Genomic DNA, 17,360 nt, shown 5'->3' with positions numbered 1-17,360 from the left:
ACAGCGGTTTAAAAAAATGAAATCCAGTCATTGCAACAAAATGGATCGACCTGGACAACATTATACTTAGTGAAATAAGCTAGTCCGAAGGGGATAAATACCATATGTTCTCTCTGATATGTGATAACTAACAGAGCACCTAAAAGAAAATCTGTAGAAGCAAAATTGACATTTTGAGAAGCAATGACTTGAACAGCCCTTGTCTCGATTGTAAGGGAATAGTTTTTTTTTCTTCTTCTTCATACTATTCATTGAACTTTTTACTTAACACAGAGTTAATCATGTGTATAAAATCAATTGAAATTGATCTTGGTAAAAAATAAGAGTAGGAATAAGAGGGGGAGGAGGAAGTTGTAACTGTAAAGCTGTATAGTTCTGCATACATTCCTACAGACTTACTTTTTTTAAATATTTATTTACTGATTTGAAAGTCAGAGTTACACAGAGAGAAAAGGAGAGGCATAGAAAGAGGTCTTCCATCCGATGGTTCACTCCCCAATTGGCTGCAGTGGCCAGAGCTGCACCAATCCAAAGCCAGGAGCCAGGAGCTTCCTCCAGGTCTCCCATGCGGGTGCAGGGACGCAAGGACTTGGGCCATCTTCCACTGCTATCCCAGGCCATAACAGAGAGCTGGATGGGAAGAGGGGCAGCCGGGGCTAGAACCAGCGCCCATATGGAATGCCGGCGCTTCAGGCCAGGGCATTTACCAGCTGCGCCACAGCGCCAGCCCCCAGACTTACTTCTAAGGGTACAGTTTAAAAACTTGCCATGGACCCCAAATCCCATTAAGCTGGGTGGTAAAAATGCCATTGTGTTAAAGTGATCATGGCCGGCGCCGCGGCTCACTAGGCTAATCCTCCACCTGCGGTGCCAGCACACCAAGTTCTAGTCCCAGTTGGGGCGCCGGATTCTGTCCCGGTTGCCCCTCTTCCAGGCCAGCTCACTGCTGTGGGCCGGGAGTGCAGTGGAGGATGGCCCAAGTCCTTGGACCCTGCACCCACATGGGAGACCAGGAGAAGCACCTGGATCCTGGCTTTGGATCAGCGTGGTGTGCCAGCCGCAGCACGCCAGCCACAGCGGCCATTGGGGGTGAACCTACAGGAAAGGAAGACCTTTGTCTCTCTCTCTCTCACTGTATAACTCTGCCTGTCAAAAATAAAATAAAATAAAATAAAATAAAATAAAGTGTCTGGTAATAATAATAGATAGAATTAAAAAGGAGAGAATTTTCTAACTTGGGAAGCAGTCCACACAGCAGACTCATACAATGCCAGTCACTTTAAATAGCACTCTGACCTCAGAATCAGCCCTTAAGACATGCTGGTCTGGCTGAAAAATTCATAGAGCATTTCATGCATGGAAAGCCAAGACACTTGGCAAAAAAATGTCCTACATGAAGGATCTCTGTGATTGAAACCACAGTGGAAAGAAGTGGCCAAAGAAAGATATACTTTTCTCTGAAGGGAAGAGAAAACTTCCACTTTGCTTATGGTCTTTCGAAATACTAACGAGATTGTGTATTCAAAATGCTTCCATAGCCTTGACAGCTCATGTCAAGAGCCTCCAGTGATCACTGATGTTATACATAAGAGTGTTAACTGTTAAATTAACAACAGAAGTCACTGTGCACTTACTTCCCATGCAAGACCTCTGTCCTCAATGAGTTGTATTATGAAAATTAACTGTAAAACTTGTTCTCAGTTTTGTGTCTGTGTATGTATGTGTGCAAACTGTTGAAATCTTTACTTAATATAGAGTTGGTCTTCTGTGTATAAAGTTAATTGAAAATGAATCTTAATGGATAATGGGACTGGGAATGGGAGAGGGAAGAGGAGGTGGGGTAGGAATGGGGGTGGGAGAGCGGGTATGATGCAAAGAGTCACTATATTCCTAAAGTTGTACTTATGAAATTTGTACTCCTTAAATAAAAGGGTTTTTTTTTTTTCTGGGAAAAAAAGAAGGCACTGGAAGGAAAACAATCTGCACAGGAAATTAAAGAGAAAAGGGCAATTACTACTTACAGCAACCTCTGGAGTAATTACTGCTAATAAAATCAGACTGCACACCAGCTGTTAAGTTAAACAGCTGTCTACATCTTTTCATTGGTTTCTGCCCTTTATACCTCTAAATAATAATAATGACATTTTGGTTAACAACTCAAAGCCTCAACGCTTGGTTCTCATTTCTGACTGAGGAAATTTAATTGGAAAAAATTGCTGCTTTATTTAGCCATATTTTATAACATGGCATAGATATAATTTTATGTGTTCGTATATATTATGTTATTAACCTTTCTTGTATCTCAGTTTACTCATCAGTAGAATTGGAAGGGACCTACTTTTTTAGGGGTATTATGAAGTATAAGCCAATTAAATTAGTTTACATTTATAAAGTGCCTATAATGATACCTGGACACAGCATCTATTAAGTGAGTAAAAGTCATAATAAATCTGAATCTTCATAATAGCTATTATATCTTACTTTTTGCTATTTCCTACATTATTAAAGATAAGAAAACTGACCTCCAGAGAGGTATGCCACAGATCATACTTCTAGCAGGTGTGTCAGAGCCACAATCAAAACCTAAATAGTCTGATTCCTGAGTGCCAAATCCTAACCACCTAAATATCCAGTTTTGCAGAGTCTGCATATAATTATTTATTCAGCCATCCCCTTATTATTAGAAAAATCAGGTATTCAGAATTTTTTCCACTACAGATGAAGCCATAATATCTTTAGACATACATCTTTAGATATCAAGACTTTCATTATTCAAGGAGAGAATCCAAAAGGTAAAATTACTAAGCCAAAAGGTGTGGATATTCTTAATTTTAATAGAAATTGCTAATTTTTAAAAGTTGAAGTCTATCTTGTCCTTTCACTGTATCCAGATTTCCTGTCTTACCAAAAAAAAAGTAATCTCTACTACTATTACATAAATATTCTCCTACTTTCTTCATATAATATGCATCGTTAACTCATCCAGAACTTATTTTATGTGTGTGGTATGAGGAATATTTTTGGTCGGTGTTGCAGCTCACTAAGCTAATCCTCTGCCTTGCGGCGCCGGCACACTGGGTTCTAGTCCCGGTCGGGGTGCCGGATTCTGTCCCGGTTGCCCCTCTTCCAGGCCAGCTCTCTGCTGTGGCCAGGGAGTGCAGTAGAGGACGGCCCAAGTGCTTGGGCCCTGCACCCCATGGAAAACCAGGATAAGTACCTGGCTCCTGCCATCGGATCAGCGCTGTGCGCCGGCTGTGGCGGCCATTAGAAGGTGAACCAACAGCAAAGGAAGACCTTTCTCTCTGTCTCTCTCTCTCACTGTCCACTCTGCCTGTCAAAAAAAAAAGAAGAAAAGTCACATTGAAGAATGAAGGAGTTACTTATGTTACCCTCCCCTAGTTCCAAAGAACACAAGAGAGAGAAGCAAACTGAATCCCAGTGTCAGGCCCTCTGTGAAAAAATTCAGCTGGACTGAGTCCCCTTCAAGGCCCTTACCTGTGGAATATTTGGAGCCCACACAGCGAGGCAGCCTTTGTGACCCCTAAAGAAAACATAAGTCTAGATGTGTGGAGAGGCCAGAGAGGGAGCTTAGGACCAAGCCTACCACACTAGAAGCAACACCTGATAAAAGCCCAAAGGCCTCCAGAAAATTCCCTGCCGGTGCTCAGATAATAAGCTTGGCATCAGGCAGAGACTTGCACTCCAGAAGTCAGGATTCATTCTGGTGTGATCCTCTGCCAGCCTCTGGCAGGTTTGGCAGACACTCCCAGGACTTTCTGGAGATCTGTAACTATAGGACCTGGGTGTGACCAGCCTGGGGCCAATCTGGGTGGCCAGAGGGTTGCCTTTACCACTCTTTTCCAACCCTAGGCTGAAAACAAGGGCCCCATGGGACTGTCTCAGGACTCATTGTTAGGTTGGTAAAGCCCAACATTAGGCAGATTCTCAGTTTCTATACCTAATCAAGTGCCTATGGACAGTTTCTGGACCTGCCACAGCATCACACAGGGACCCACACACTGATGAGACAGATTTGCTTTGGCATCTATCACTGCCAATCTCTTGTAGGCTACTGTACAATCTCAGGATTGCACAGGAAGAGGTGACTGTGAAGACCCAGGCATTACACATGTAGGCACTGCCTGAGAAGCTGAGGGATTGCCTTTATCATCCTCCTACTACCTTGTGCAGACATCAAGTAATCACAGGACTGCTTTGAGACTTGGTGCCAGGCTGATAAAACCCAGCATTGAATAGATCTTAATGGTCCTTGTCCCCAAGCCAGTGTCTACAGACGGAACCTCTGGCAGCAGTGTTCCACGGTCCCTACTGAGCAGTCTTATACACCAGCCAATATCACCAACGGCTGACAAGTGTGGCATCGGGCAGTGAGCCCACCTCAGCAGCAGACAGACCCAAGCAGGGTAAGCTTTGCTCTGACCCCCAAGCTGTACTGCTTGGTAAACTGAAGGCTCCAATGTGTAATATCACATTCATTGACATAGCACAAGAAGTCTGAGGAAGGCCTAGGAAGAGGCTTATAGGGAAGTACATACTGAACAACACATCAACTGAATATTTGGAACAGTATATAAACCATTTATATCTTTACTGTAAATACTAATACATAAAAATCATTACATTAAAATGTTTAGAAACAGGAAATATTGGGACCGGCACTGTGGCACAGCAGGTTAAAGCCCTAGCCTGAAGCGCCAGCATCCCATATGGGCACCAGTACTAGTCTGAGCTGCTCCTCTTCCGATTCAGCTCTCTGCTATGGCCTGGGATAGCAGTAGAAGATGGCCCAAGTCCCTGGGCCCCTGCACCCACATGGGAGACCCGGAAGAAGCTCTGGCTCCTGGCTTTGGATTGGCGCAGCTCTGGCCTTTGCAGCTATCTGGGGAGTGAACCAGCAGAGGGAAAACCTCTTTCTCTGTCTCTACCTCTCTCTGTAACTCTGTCTTTCAAATAAATAAAATAAATCTTAAAAAAAGGAGAAACAGGAAATATTGAAAGAGGTCAAATTTAACATCAAAAATGCAAAATACACTGAGGAATGGAGTATAAATGTCTTTTTTTTCAGGATTTCTCATCCCTGTTTTTTGTTTGTCTCTTCACATATTTATAATCAGCATTAAGTTTTTTTTTAAATTTTTTTTATTTTTTTTTTTTTTTGACAGGCAGAGTGGACAGTGAGAGAGAGAGACAGAGAGAAAGGTCTTCCTTTTGCCGTTGGTTCACCCTCCAATGGCCGCCGCGGCCAGCGCACTGCGGCCAGCGCACTGCGCTGATCCGATGGCAGGAGCCAGGTGCTTCTCCTGGTCTCCCATGGGGTGCAGGGCCCAAGCACTTGGGCCATCCTCCACTGCACTCCCTGGCCACAGCAGAGAGCTGGCCTGGAAGAGGGGCAACCGGGACAGAATCCGGCACCCCAACCGGGACTAGAACCCGGTGTGCCGGCGCCGCAAAGCGGAGGATTAGCCTAGTGAGCCGCGGCGCCGGCCATCAGCATTAAGTTTCTATCATTTCAAAATTACAATCAAAAGAAACTTTTTTGTAAGCTTCATAAGAACCACAAACCAAGAACCTAAAACAGATTTACCAAAAATAATAAGCAAAAGACCCTGCCACATACACATGGAGCTGGTCTTTCCAAAGTAGCTCACTGGATGCTGCTACAGCTATGCATCCTCAATGCTTATATCATTGTGTCACCACTTCCATCACAGCCCAAGGTGACACTAACTTCAAGATCAACACAACCAACTTCGAAGCCAATACATCCATCAGCAGCAGCCATTTCATTTCTCTCTGGGAGGCTCATGGGTCATCCTCTTCCCACCCTCGGGACTTCACCCCAGTTTGGACCAGAGAATTTGCCAGAATGTGCCAAGAGAAATGTTAAGCTGATTGCCCTTTCAACAGTATTGAGGACCATCTTGCCTAGAGAAAGGATATCAATATTTTCAATGGCATTAAGTCCACAGAAAAGTTAACTTTTCCTATCATCAATGGTAAGAATCAAGACCTTGCCATTGTGTTGGACATGCTGAGAAGGAAATACAGTGACAGTTTCTGTGGTGTTTGTCTCCAATCTTGACGTCTATCCTCTCCCCAACTACCACTGGCAGGAACTTTGATGAGATTCTCACAGAGGCTCTTTCTCTGCAGCCAACAACAGAAAAGTGAGTGGCCTTCCCAGTGTATTGGAAGAATGGAGATACTGTCATGGTCCTCAAACCACCCTCTGAAGAAGCCAAAACACTTTTCCCTAAAGGAGTCCACCACTAGCTCCCACGTCTGGCAAGAAATACCTCTGCTACATCGCCAGCCTTAAGTCTAAGAAGTTGGGGCAGGAGCTGCTCCTTAGTACAGTGAATCAGAGAATGTCAGCTGCCAATCATGTTTTCCTAGAATAATCCCATGAGAACATCCTGATTTAATCAAAGACAAGGTCTTTAGGTTGTTATACTATTGGTTTATTAAATGAAAATGGCACTAAACATTTCCTTTGATTCTTCATGCCTTTACCAGCATTCTATCCTGTTATTAGAACTCAGCACTCTCTGCTGGGTAGCACTCTGGGAAACACAATCCTTATTTAAGGCTCAAAAAAATAATTAGAAGAAGCAAGAAATCTAAGTATGCTACTACAAAAACATCTCTTATCTGCAAATGAAGACTATAAGAGGAAATAGAAAGAACCTACAATAAAAATACAAAACAGCGGGGCCGGCGCCATGGCTCACTTGGTTAATCCCCCGCCTGCAGCGCCAGCATCCCATATGGGCACCGGGTTCTAGTCCCAGTTGCTCCTTTTCCAGTCCAGCTCTCTGCTGTGGCCTGGGAGTGCAGTGGAGGATGGCCCAAGTGCTTGGGCCCTGCACCCGCCTGGGAGACCAGAAAGAAGCACCTGGCTCCAGGCTTCGGATCGGCACAGTGTCAGCCGTAGTGGCCATTTGGGGAGTGAATCAACGGAAGGAAGACTTCTCTCTCTCTTTCTCTCACTGTCCATAACTCTGTCAAATAAATAAATAAATAAATACAAAACAGCATCAAAATGACAGTATTAAAACCTTACCCATCAATAATAAACAACTTATCACTGCACCTCAAGGAACTGGAAAACAAGAACAAATCAAAGCCAAAACTGGTAGAAAGAAGGGAGTAATAATGTAGGGAACATAGCTTCTACCAAAGCACTTTCAGTGAGGACACATCCTCCTGAACACAGAGTGTGGTTGCAGGAACTGATTAAGGATAGTGAATGACCTTCTAACAAGAACAGCATTGAGCCCTAACAGGAACATTGGGACCCATAAGGACATGCAGCTGCTTTTCCAAACATGCTTATCTAATATGTCTTGCTAAACATGTTTCAAAGAATCTTGAGAGTTATATAAGCATGCATATGCACTGTACAAATGGCTGATGTAATCCTGGACAATAAAGAAACACACTGGGATTGTCTCGTGGCATTCTTCAGAGGAAGAGTTCCTGTGTCCTATCTCTCCTTTCACTTGCTACACCCTAACATAATAAAACTCACAGCACATGGGGCCCGCATAGTAGCACAGCAGGTAAAGCCGCCCATCACCATCATCCCATACGGGTGCCAGTTGGAGTCCCAGATGCTTCACTTCCAATACAGCTCCCTGCTGCTGCACTTGGGAAAGTGGAGAATGGCCCAGGTCCTTGGGCCCCTGCACCCATGTGGGAGACCCGTTTGAAGCTCCTGGCTCTTGGCTTCAACCTGGATCAGCCCTGTCTGTTGCAGCCATCTGGGGAGTAAACCAGCAGACAGAAGTCTCTTGCTCTCTGTCTCTCCCTCTCTCTAACTCTAATTAATTAATTAATTTTAAAAAACCACTGAGCACACATAAATGGCATAGAGATTTTTAAAATGGTAAAAAAAAAGAATTCAATGAAACAAAGAGCTAGTTCTTTGAAAAGATAAAAATGATAAATTCTTAGACCAACCAAAAAGAGTATTCAAGGGGCTGGTGCTGTGGCATTGCAGGTAAAGCCACTGCCCGCATTGCCAGCATCCCATATGGGCACTGGTTCGAGTTCCAGCTGTTCCACTTCTGATCCACCTCTCTGTTGTGGCCTGGGAAAGCAGTAGAAGATGGCCCAACTCCTTGGGCCCCTGTACCCACGTGGGAAACCCGGAAGAAGTTCCCGGCTCCTGGCTTCGGATTGGCGCAGCTCTGGCTATTGCGGCCATTTGGGGAGTGAACCAGCAGATGGAAGACTTTCTCTCTCTCTCTGCGTTTCCTTCTCTCTCTGTGCAACTCTGACTTTCAAATAAATAAATAAATCTTAAAAAAAATTCAAATATATAGAATCAGAGATGAAAACAGGTACACACAAAGGATTATTAGAGATTACTAAGAATAATTATATGGAAACAAATTTGATAATCTAGAAGAAATTGACAAATTCTTAGACACATATACCTTACCAGTATGTAATAAGGAGGAAATAGAAAATGACCAATAACAAGTAGCAAGACTGAATCAGCAAAGAAAAGTCCAAGACCAGATGGTTTCACTGCTAAATTCTACCAAACTTTAAAAAAAAAAAAGCTTATTTATTTGAAAGACAGAGTTACACAGAGAGGAAGAGACACAGAGCGATCTTCCATCTGCTGGTTTACTCCCCAAATGGATGCAACAAGTAGGACTGGGCAAGGCTGAAGCCAGGAGCCAGGAGCTTATTCCGGGTCTCCATGTGCATGCTGGGCCCCAAGCACTTGGGCCACTTTCCTCTACTTTCCAAGAGCATTAGCAGAGAGCTGAATTGGAAGTACAGCAGCCAGAATCAGTATCCATATGGGATTCCAGCATCAAAAGGCAGTAGCTTTACCCATTATACCACAACGCCAGACCCCTATCAAACTTTTTTTTAAGGTTTATTTGGTTTGAAAATCAGAGTTACAGAGAAGGAGAGGCAGAGACAGAGTTATCTTCCCTACTCTGGTTCACTCCCCAAATGGCCAGCAGGCGCTGGGATGACTCACTTCTTTCAGGTCTCGCACATTGGTACAGGGCCCAGGCACTGCTTTCCTAGGTGCATTAGGAGGGAGATGGATGGGAAGTGGAGCAGCTGGGACTCAAACCGGCAGCCACATGGGATGCCAGCACCACAGGCAGTAGCTTTACCTCCTACGCCACAGCACTAGACCCCCCACCAGACTTTTAAGGAAGAATTAACACCAATTCTTCTTAAATTATTTCAGAAACAAAAGAGAAGAGAATTCATCTTAGGAGGCCAGCATTATCTTGATATGAAAACCAGTTAAGGACACAACACAACAAAAAAAGAAAACTACAGGTCAATATTCTCAATGAACAAAAATATAGGCATCCTCAACAAAATACCACCAAATTGATCCAACAACATTATGAAAAGATCACAATGATCAAATGGGATTCATCCCAGAGATGCAAGGATGATGCAACATACACAGAAATCAGTGTGATATATCACATCAACAGAATGAAAGACAAAAACCGTATGATCATCTCAATAGACACAAGAAAGGTACTCTATAAAAGTCAACATCCCTACATGATAAAAACTTTGAAAAAAATATGTAGAGAAGAAACAAACCTCAACATAACAAAAGCCATATATAACAAGAGAAAGCTAACAACATACTGAATGTGAAAAAGTTGAAGGCTTTTAGGGCTGGTGGTGTAGCACAATGGGTTAAGTAGTTCCCAGGGACATCATCACCCTATATGGGAATGCCAATTGGAGTCCTGGCTGTTCTGCTTCCAATCCAGCTCCCTGCTACTATGCCTGGGAAAGCTGTGGAAAACATCCAAGTACTTGGGCCCCTGCCACCATTATGGGAGAGTCGGATGGAGTTCTATGCTCCTGGCTTCAGCATGGCCTAGCCCTGGCCATTACAGCCATTTGGGAAGTGAACCAGCAGATCGAAAATCTGTCTTTCCTTCTCTCTGTCACTCTGCCTTTCTAATAAATACAATAAATCTTTAAAAAAAAAAAAGCGGAACACTTTATGCCTAAGATCTTGATCAAGAAAAGGATGCCACCTTTTATTTAACATAGTACTGGAAGGACTATGGCAAGAGAAAGAAAGAAAGGGTATCTAAATTGGATAGGAATAAGTCAACACTGTTCACTGTTTGCAGATGATATGATCTAATAATATACAGAAAATCCTAAACATTCCACCAACAAATTGTTAAAACTAATAAATCCAGCAAAGTTGCAAAATACAAAGTCAATATACAAAAATCAATAGCGTTGAGGCCAGTATTGTGGCGTAGCAGGTTAAGACTCCAACTGTGTACAAGTCCTGCCTGCTCTGCTTCTGATCCAGCTCCCTGCTAATGCACCTGGGAAAAGAGCAGAAGATGTCCCAAGTACTTGTGCCCCTATAACCCATGTAGGAGAGCAAGATGGAGTTCCTGGGTCCTGGCTTTAGTCTGGCCCATGCCTAGCAGTCATTTGGGGAATGAACCAGCAGATGAAGTTTACCCCACCCCCTTCAGCCTCTTTCTGTCTCTCCCTATTTCTCTGTCACTCTGCCTTTCAAATAAATAAATAAATCTTTAAAAAAAAAAAAGTGGGTGATAGAGCACACATTTCAGGTAAAATGTTAATAACTGAGGAATCTGGGAATTTTTTGTGCAATTCTCACAATTTTTATGTAAGTTTGAAATTATTTCAAAATATAAAGTAAAATAAAAACATTTGAATCTAATCAGTCCACATTCTGTTTCTTTATCTGTCTTCCCTCTTCCAGTAAATTGCACCACTAGCTACTCAGGAAAACAACCTAGCCATCATCACTGACACATTCTTGTCCAATTGTAGCACATCCAATCTACCAGCAAATTCACTATGCTATACCTACAAAACATGTTCCAAATCATGTCATTCCTCTGCATCGCCACTGCTACCATCCTAAATGGTCTCCTAGGGTCTCCCTGGGTCTTGACCCTGTTTTAGATTTCTAGGGCTACTATAACAAATTACCACAAATTGGGTAGCATAAAGCAACAGAAATGGAATATTTACAGGTCTGGAAATTAAGTCTGAAATCAGCAAGGCCATTCTCTCTCTCCCCCCTCTCTCTCCCTTTCTCACTCTCTGTGTGTTCTAGGGCCTCTTTCTAGCTTGTGGTGGTTGCCAGCAATCCTCAGTGTTCTATGGCTGGTAGAGGAATCATTCCAATCTCTTCTTCTTTCCTTACTTGGCATTCTCCTTCTGACAGTATCTGTGTCCGAATTTCCCTCTTCTTATAAAGACCCTAGACACTGGATTAGAGCCCTCATATTCTGAACAACACTACCTCATCTAACTTGAATTACTTTTGCGAAAACGCTATTTCAAATACGTTCACACTACCAGGTGCTAGGGGTTAGCACGTCAACGTTATCTTTTTGGGGAACGCAATTTACAGCACACACACACCCCCAATAACCAATTTCTCACAGAGCAGTCATAATGATCTTCACAAATATACATCGGCTCACGTCACCCTCCTGCCTGCAAGGCTGCGTCCGGCTGGCCTCTTACTGTCCCTCAAACTTCATCTCCTACCACTGTCCTCCCTCACTCCAGCCGCCGCTGGCCTTCTTTGTGTCCCTCTAACACCCGCCCAGCCTTGCCTCAGGACCTCTGCCTGGCAGTGTTTGTGTCATTCAAGTCACAGGCTCTGACTCCACATAAGGAACCCATCAGCTTCCTGGACCGAACAACGGAGCCGTTTCCCGTTGATCAGCTCAGGGATGGAGGGGCCCCACGCCGGGTTGCGCGGTCCAAGTCGCCCGCCTGACCAGGTCTCCGTCCAGGCCAACCTTGCAGCACCCCCAGTGAGGCATGCAGGGAGTCCCTCAGCCCGGGTTGGCCCTAGCTCGCGTCTGCAGAGGTTGAACACACCCTCGGGTTAGTCGGAGCTGCTAAGTATCCAGATGCCCACAGCGCACCCAGAAGAGGCGGACAGAAGCTTCGGGCGGGAAAGATGAAGTACGGAAACGAGAAGAAATGGGAAGAGAAAAAGCAGCGAGGGCAGCTCAGTCAAGAACACCGCCCCTAGTCACTCCTCACCGATACCTCCAACAATCTCACCTAAAGGACCACTCGCACCCTCGCGGCGCTCACAGCCCTGCAGGCCAGGACGCCGCCCACCCCTGGCAGAGCGGCGCGGGGCGGCGGGAGGGAGCGCTTGCCGCCTCCGGGACTCACCGGCTCGCTGGGCCGCCACTTCTCAGGGGGAAAGCCTGCTCCAAGGCCGGGTCTCCGGGCGTTCTGGCCCAAAAGGCCACCGCATTCGATTCCCCCACGAAAAACCTACGGTTGTCGGAAACGAGAGAGGCGCGGGCGGCGTCCCGGCTTCCGTAGGGGGACGGCTCCGCGGCCCCGGATGTTGATTTTCCGCCTGCCCCGGAAACGCTGGCGGGAGGTCCGAGGGGGCGGAGGCGGTGTTGGCCGGTTCTCCGGAAGGAGACGTGGCGGCGGTTGGGCCCCGGGCTCCCTGGGTGCTTTGTAGTCCCGCCGCCTCCTCCTCCTCCTCCACCTCCTCCTCCTCCTCTTCTCTTAGGGCAGAGGAGGCTGTGGCGGCGGCTGGAGAAAGCGGCGGCGGAGGATGGAGGAAGGAGGCGGCGGCGCGCGGAGTCTGGTTCCCGGCGGGCCGGTGTTACTGGTCCTCTGCGGCCTCCTGGAGGCGTCCGGCGGCGGCCGAGCGCTCCCCCCGCTCAGCGATGATATCCCTTTCCGAGTCAACTGGCCCGGCACCGAGTTCTCTCTGGTCAGTGCCTCCGCGAACCCCGCAGCCATCTCTCTTGGTGGCACTAAGGTTTCAGCCCTAGCCCGAGGTTTTTCTTTGCTTTGTCCCTGCCCAGAACCTCTCTGCAAGCGCTTGCCTCCCCCAAGCCAAAGCTGCTTTTGCGCTGCGTTTGTTCGTTCATTGGTAGATTTCTTGGGCACGCTATGTGGATGTTAGGGATAATACGATCACCTGCCCGGTCCTGTCGCACTAGACCTTGCTCCCGACACTCCCACCCCGTGGATGAAGCCGCCGCAGAGCCCTGCCAGGCGCCCTTAATTTATCTAGCCCTTGGAGAACGCTGTAGCACTGCCTCCACCAGAAGCCTTCCTTGAAGCGTTACACACTACCCTGCCCACACAGTCGCGCTGCGGATGCGCCTTCCTCCTCTCTTACGTTCGCACACAGGTATTATACACACACGCACAGCCCCTGGGGAACCTTTCACCTTAAAAGTTGTTCCTAAGAGGGCTGTTTGGCCTCTGAGATCTTAACCCAGTACCCGGAGTGTCCTTTACAGTTTTGATGTACGACTCTTAATCCCAGAACGTGAGATTTTAGGCATTTTCCTACAGTAAATAACCTATATTTTGTTTTTGGGGGGCGTATACCGCCGCAGAGTCTGCCTGACCTCCTTTAGCTACTGAAAATGTGCTTTACTAGAAACCGTAATTTGTTTCTTTTCAAACTGGAGTTTCCGGAAGAAACAAAAGCCTTTCGAAAAAAAAAAAAATTTTTTTATTTCAGTTACGTACAGTCATTCCAGTTAGGAGATTATTTTATTATATTGTTCCGTGAGTGTTTCATTGAGACATTCTTAAGTGTTACGTGATGTAAAAAGATTTACCAAGTTAACAGATGTTACCATGACCACTAGCTTTCTATTCGCAAATGTTAATTTTTGGCTTGTATTGTGTTTCACACCTGGTTTGGTTCTCCACTGCTCTCTTCTCCCATTCTGGCTGTTCAGTGGTTTGCTAGTTTATTTAGGTAAATATTTGTCTGGGAAGTCAGGTTTCTGCTTGTATCAGTGCCACGAAATGCTGATAAACAGTGGTACAATACCTATATAAAATTTTGTTAGAGATCAGATAACACATAAACTGGTTTGAGGTGAGAATATTTTAGTTCAACCTCAGTAGTCTCCAAAGAGCACACTTGGAATGAACTTGGTAAATGTTGAGATAATTTGGTCATTAAATTTTTTTACCCTTGAACCTGTGTTTTCTTTTTTAATTAAAGAAAACTTGCTGATTCGCAGCATTGAAAACTTACTAGACTATAAGTGGATGACTAAAAGTAGCCTTTTTAGAAGTTAATACCAAGTCATAGTAAAGTTTTTTTTTGCCACCAGTGCTTGCTGACTGAAAAGAAGTAATGGAAAAAGATTCCAGTCTTAATATATGTTACATTAACCTTTCACTTACCCATTTTGCAATTTTGTTTCTCATTACTTTTCTTTGGCATTTCAACTTAATCTAGGTACATTTTAAAATTTGCAGAGAAATTTTTGATTTAATTAATTTTGAGAAAAATCTAGAGACATTTTCTATGAATTGGCAAAAAAAAAAAAAAAGAAGGTCTGTAGTCAGCATGCAAAACTAACCATAAGAATCATTGTCAATGGTCTTTTGATTTTTATTTAAATACTTCTATAGTTATATCTTCCTTCTGGGTTTCAATTGAAACTACTGCCCTTCTCGCCTGTCATTGCCTTTTTTTTTTTTAATGGTCCAGTTGTTTGGACTTTTGTTTATAGCTGCTGTATGAACTAGTAGGACAAGGCCTTTTGTCTCTCCCATCTGAAATTGGAAGATAATGAATTAAAAGATCCGAAATTTTTTTAAGAGTTAAATTTCTGCTTTAAATCATCTTCTCATTCAAATATATCAAAAGAATACATAATCTTTTACAGTCTTGCTTTCAAATTTATTTAAGTATTAAGTGCCAAAAATATTTTAGTCTGTAACTAATTAATAATTAACGATATTCTTTGTTTACTGCTTTTTAAAAATCACTGTTTTGTTTTAGGCTATATATTTTTTTCCTGAAGTATCCTCTCTGTGTCCTTGAAGTATTCAGTTATTTATTGCTTCACAGAATTCATAGATTTGACCAAACTGAACCACAAAACAAATTTAATTTTCTGCTCACTTCTATTGCTACCAGAGAATATTCATACTGAAAAACTTTTCCCAAGCAGTACGTTTGGGAAGCATGTTGATTACTTCATTGTTTACAGTATATCATATACTTTTACCTTGGCAAGTTGTGCCACTGCAGGTATTTTTTTTAAGGATTTATTTTATTTATTTGAAAGGCAGAGAAAAGGGAAGAAAACAGAGAAAAGAAACCTTCCATCTGCTGGTTCACTTCCCAAATGGCCATAATAGGCCATACCAAAGCCAAGAGCCAGGAGCTTCTTCTGAGTCTCTCACAAACGTTAAGGGCCCAAAGACTTGGGTCATCCTCCAGTGCTTTCCCCAGGTGCATTAGCAAGGAGCTAGATAGGAAGTGGAGCCACCAAGACTCGAACCAGCACCCATATGGGATGCCAGCATCACTGGTGGTGGCTTGACCGACTATGCCACAGCACCAGTCCTGCCAATGAATTGTGTTTTACAGCCTCTCTCGAGATAGTTTTACCTCTCATCTTCTAACAGTCTTTATTCCTCTAGAGTCATGTCAAGCATTAGGAATTTCACTCATGCCAAGAAAATTCTTAAATTCCTTAACATTAAAGTACCCTAACTCTCAGAGTAGATGTTTATCCTAGGCATTACAGTATCTGCATCTCACATGGGAGTACCTGGATTTCATTTCTAGCTTCAGCTTCCTGCCAGTGCAGACCCTGGGAAGCAGTGGGATAGTTCAAGTAATTGGATTTCTAACACCAACATAGAAGATCTGGACTATATGCTTGGGTTCAGCCCTGGCTCAGCCACAGTCATAAAGGGCATTTAGTGAGTGAACCAAAATAGGAGAGCTCTTTAACTTGCTGTTTCTCTCGCCTCTCAGATAATCTCTTAAAATTAAAAAAAAAAAAAACTAATCAATTAGCTTTTATATTAAATTTTTACTTTAGGGGTTGGCATTTGACAGTAAAGATGCTGGTAAGTACACCCACATCTCAGCTCGGAGTTCCCAGGTTCTAGTATTGGCTCTAGCACCTGATTCTAGCTTCCTGCTAATGTACTTTCCAAGAGGCAACAGCTGATGACTTGTGTACTTGGGTCCCTGCCATCCAAGTAGGAAACCAGGATTTAGTTCCCAGCTGTGCCTCAGCTTTCACTGGTATTTGGGGAATGAACCAACAGTTGGCAGCATTCCCTTTGGTTGTCCATCTGTCTCACTCTCTGAGTCTCTTCCTCTTAATTTTAAAAAAGGATAATTTGACTTTATATAAAATCACTAATAGATATTATCTCACAATGAAAACATTTTAGTTATTTGGAACAATTTGCTGTCTGTAATTCTGTATATTCAGAATGTATTATGTTTCATTTTATTAAAAAAAACCTGTTAGTCAAAATAAGGAAGAAGCATTTTAGATCAAAAAAATTTTATTTTATTTTTAAAAGAGATTTATTTATTTATTTATTTTGAAAATGTTACAGAGAAAGAGAAATAGAAAGAGATCTTCCATCCATTCATTTACGCCCCAGATGGCTGCAGTGGCCTCCATTGGGCCAGGCTCAAGCCAGGAGCGAGGAGCTTCTTCCTGGTCTCCCGAATGGTTGGCAGGGGCCCAAATACTTGGGTCATATTCCGCTGCTTTTCCCAGACCATTAGCAGGGAGTGGGATCAGAAGTGAAACAGCTGAGACACAAACGAGTGCCTATGTGGGATGCCAGCATCGCAGGTAGCAGCATTACCCCCTATGCCACAATGCCAGTCCCAAAATATTTTAACTTTAAAAGTCACAAAAGATTAGTTTTACCCAGTGATTAAATTTGGGCTAATACCTTGTGATCCCAGTAAGTGACTCAAAATTTAAGCTTAATTTTCACATATAATTAGTATTCTATTTTATTGAAGAAAGTCCTTTTTTTTTTTTTTAATTTGACAGGTAAAATTATAGACAGACAGAAAGGTCTTCCTTCTGTTGGTTCACTCCCCAAATGGCTGCTACAGCCAGCACTACACCAACCTGAAGCCAGGAGCCAGGTGCTTCTTCCTGGTCTCCCATGTGGGTGCAGGAGCCCAAGCACCTGCGCCATCCTCCACTGTCCTCCCAGGCCACAGCAGAGAGCTGGACTGGAAGAGGAGCAACTGGGACTAGAACCTGGCACCCATATGGGATACCAGCGCCGCAGGCAGAGGATTAACCAAGTGAGCCACGGTGCCGGCCCCAGAAAGTCCTCTCTCAACTAATCAAAGACAAATTTTGGCATCAAGCATTATCTCTGATGCAGAGATTTGTCTTCCATTCTTTGCTGTGATTCCAAACAAACATTTTTTTCCATTGTTAGCATTGTGGTGAACGTTGTAGTAACTAAGTCCATAATGTTGTAGAACTCTGAACATCAAGTACTTCATAAATACACATCAA

At 43.9% G+C, this 17,360-nt stretch overlaps 2 protein-coding genes across 8 annotated transcripts in view; one reads left to right on the top strand and one right to left on the bottom strand.

The window, feature by feature from the left end:
* ASB3 (ankyrin repeat and SOCS box containing 3) overlaps window positions 1-17,360 on the bottom strand; it is a 190,648-nt gene that overhangs the window by 89,467 nt on the left and 83,821 nt on the right. For 2 of the 6 annotated variants that reach the window (XM_051828973.2, XM_070067926.1), the window contains exon 1: window positions 12,112-12,365. The exons of 1 other annotated variant lie outside the window; for it this stretch is intronic. The gene's annotated coding sequence lies outside the window, so the exon portion shown is untranslated. 6 annotated transcript variants of the gene reach the window in all.
* ERLEC1 (endoplasmic reticulum lectin 1) overlaps window positions 12,629-17,360 on the top strand; it is a 38,862-nt gene continuing 34,130 nt past the window's right edge. Inside the window, exons 1-2 of one of the 2 annotated variants that reach the window (XM_070069123.1) lie at window positions 12,651-12,790; window positions 13,023-13,216. Coding sequence is in view for 1 of the 2 variants with exons in the window: in XM_002709867.5 (XP_002709913.1) it covers window positions 12,629-12,790 (162 nt within the window). In the remaining variant the exon portion in view is untranslated. Of the gene's footprint in view, window positions 12,791-13,022; window positions 13,217-17,360 lie in introns of both variants that reach the window. The other variant, XM_002709867.5, reaches the window with a different exon arrangement.

Source organism: Oryctolagus cuniculus, chromosome 2 (genome assembly GCF_964237555.1).
Source record: "Oryctolagus cuniculus chromosome 2, mOryCun1.1, whole genome shotgun sequence".
In the NCBI taxonomy this organism is placed as follows: domain Eukaryota; kingdom Metazoa; phylum Chordata; class Mammalia; order Lagomorpha; family Leporidae; genus Oryctolagus; species Oryctolagus cuniculus.
This window is presented reverse-complemented; position numbering and strand designations above follow the sequence as displayed.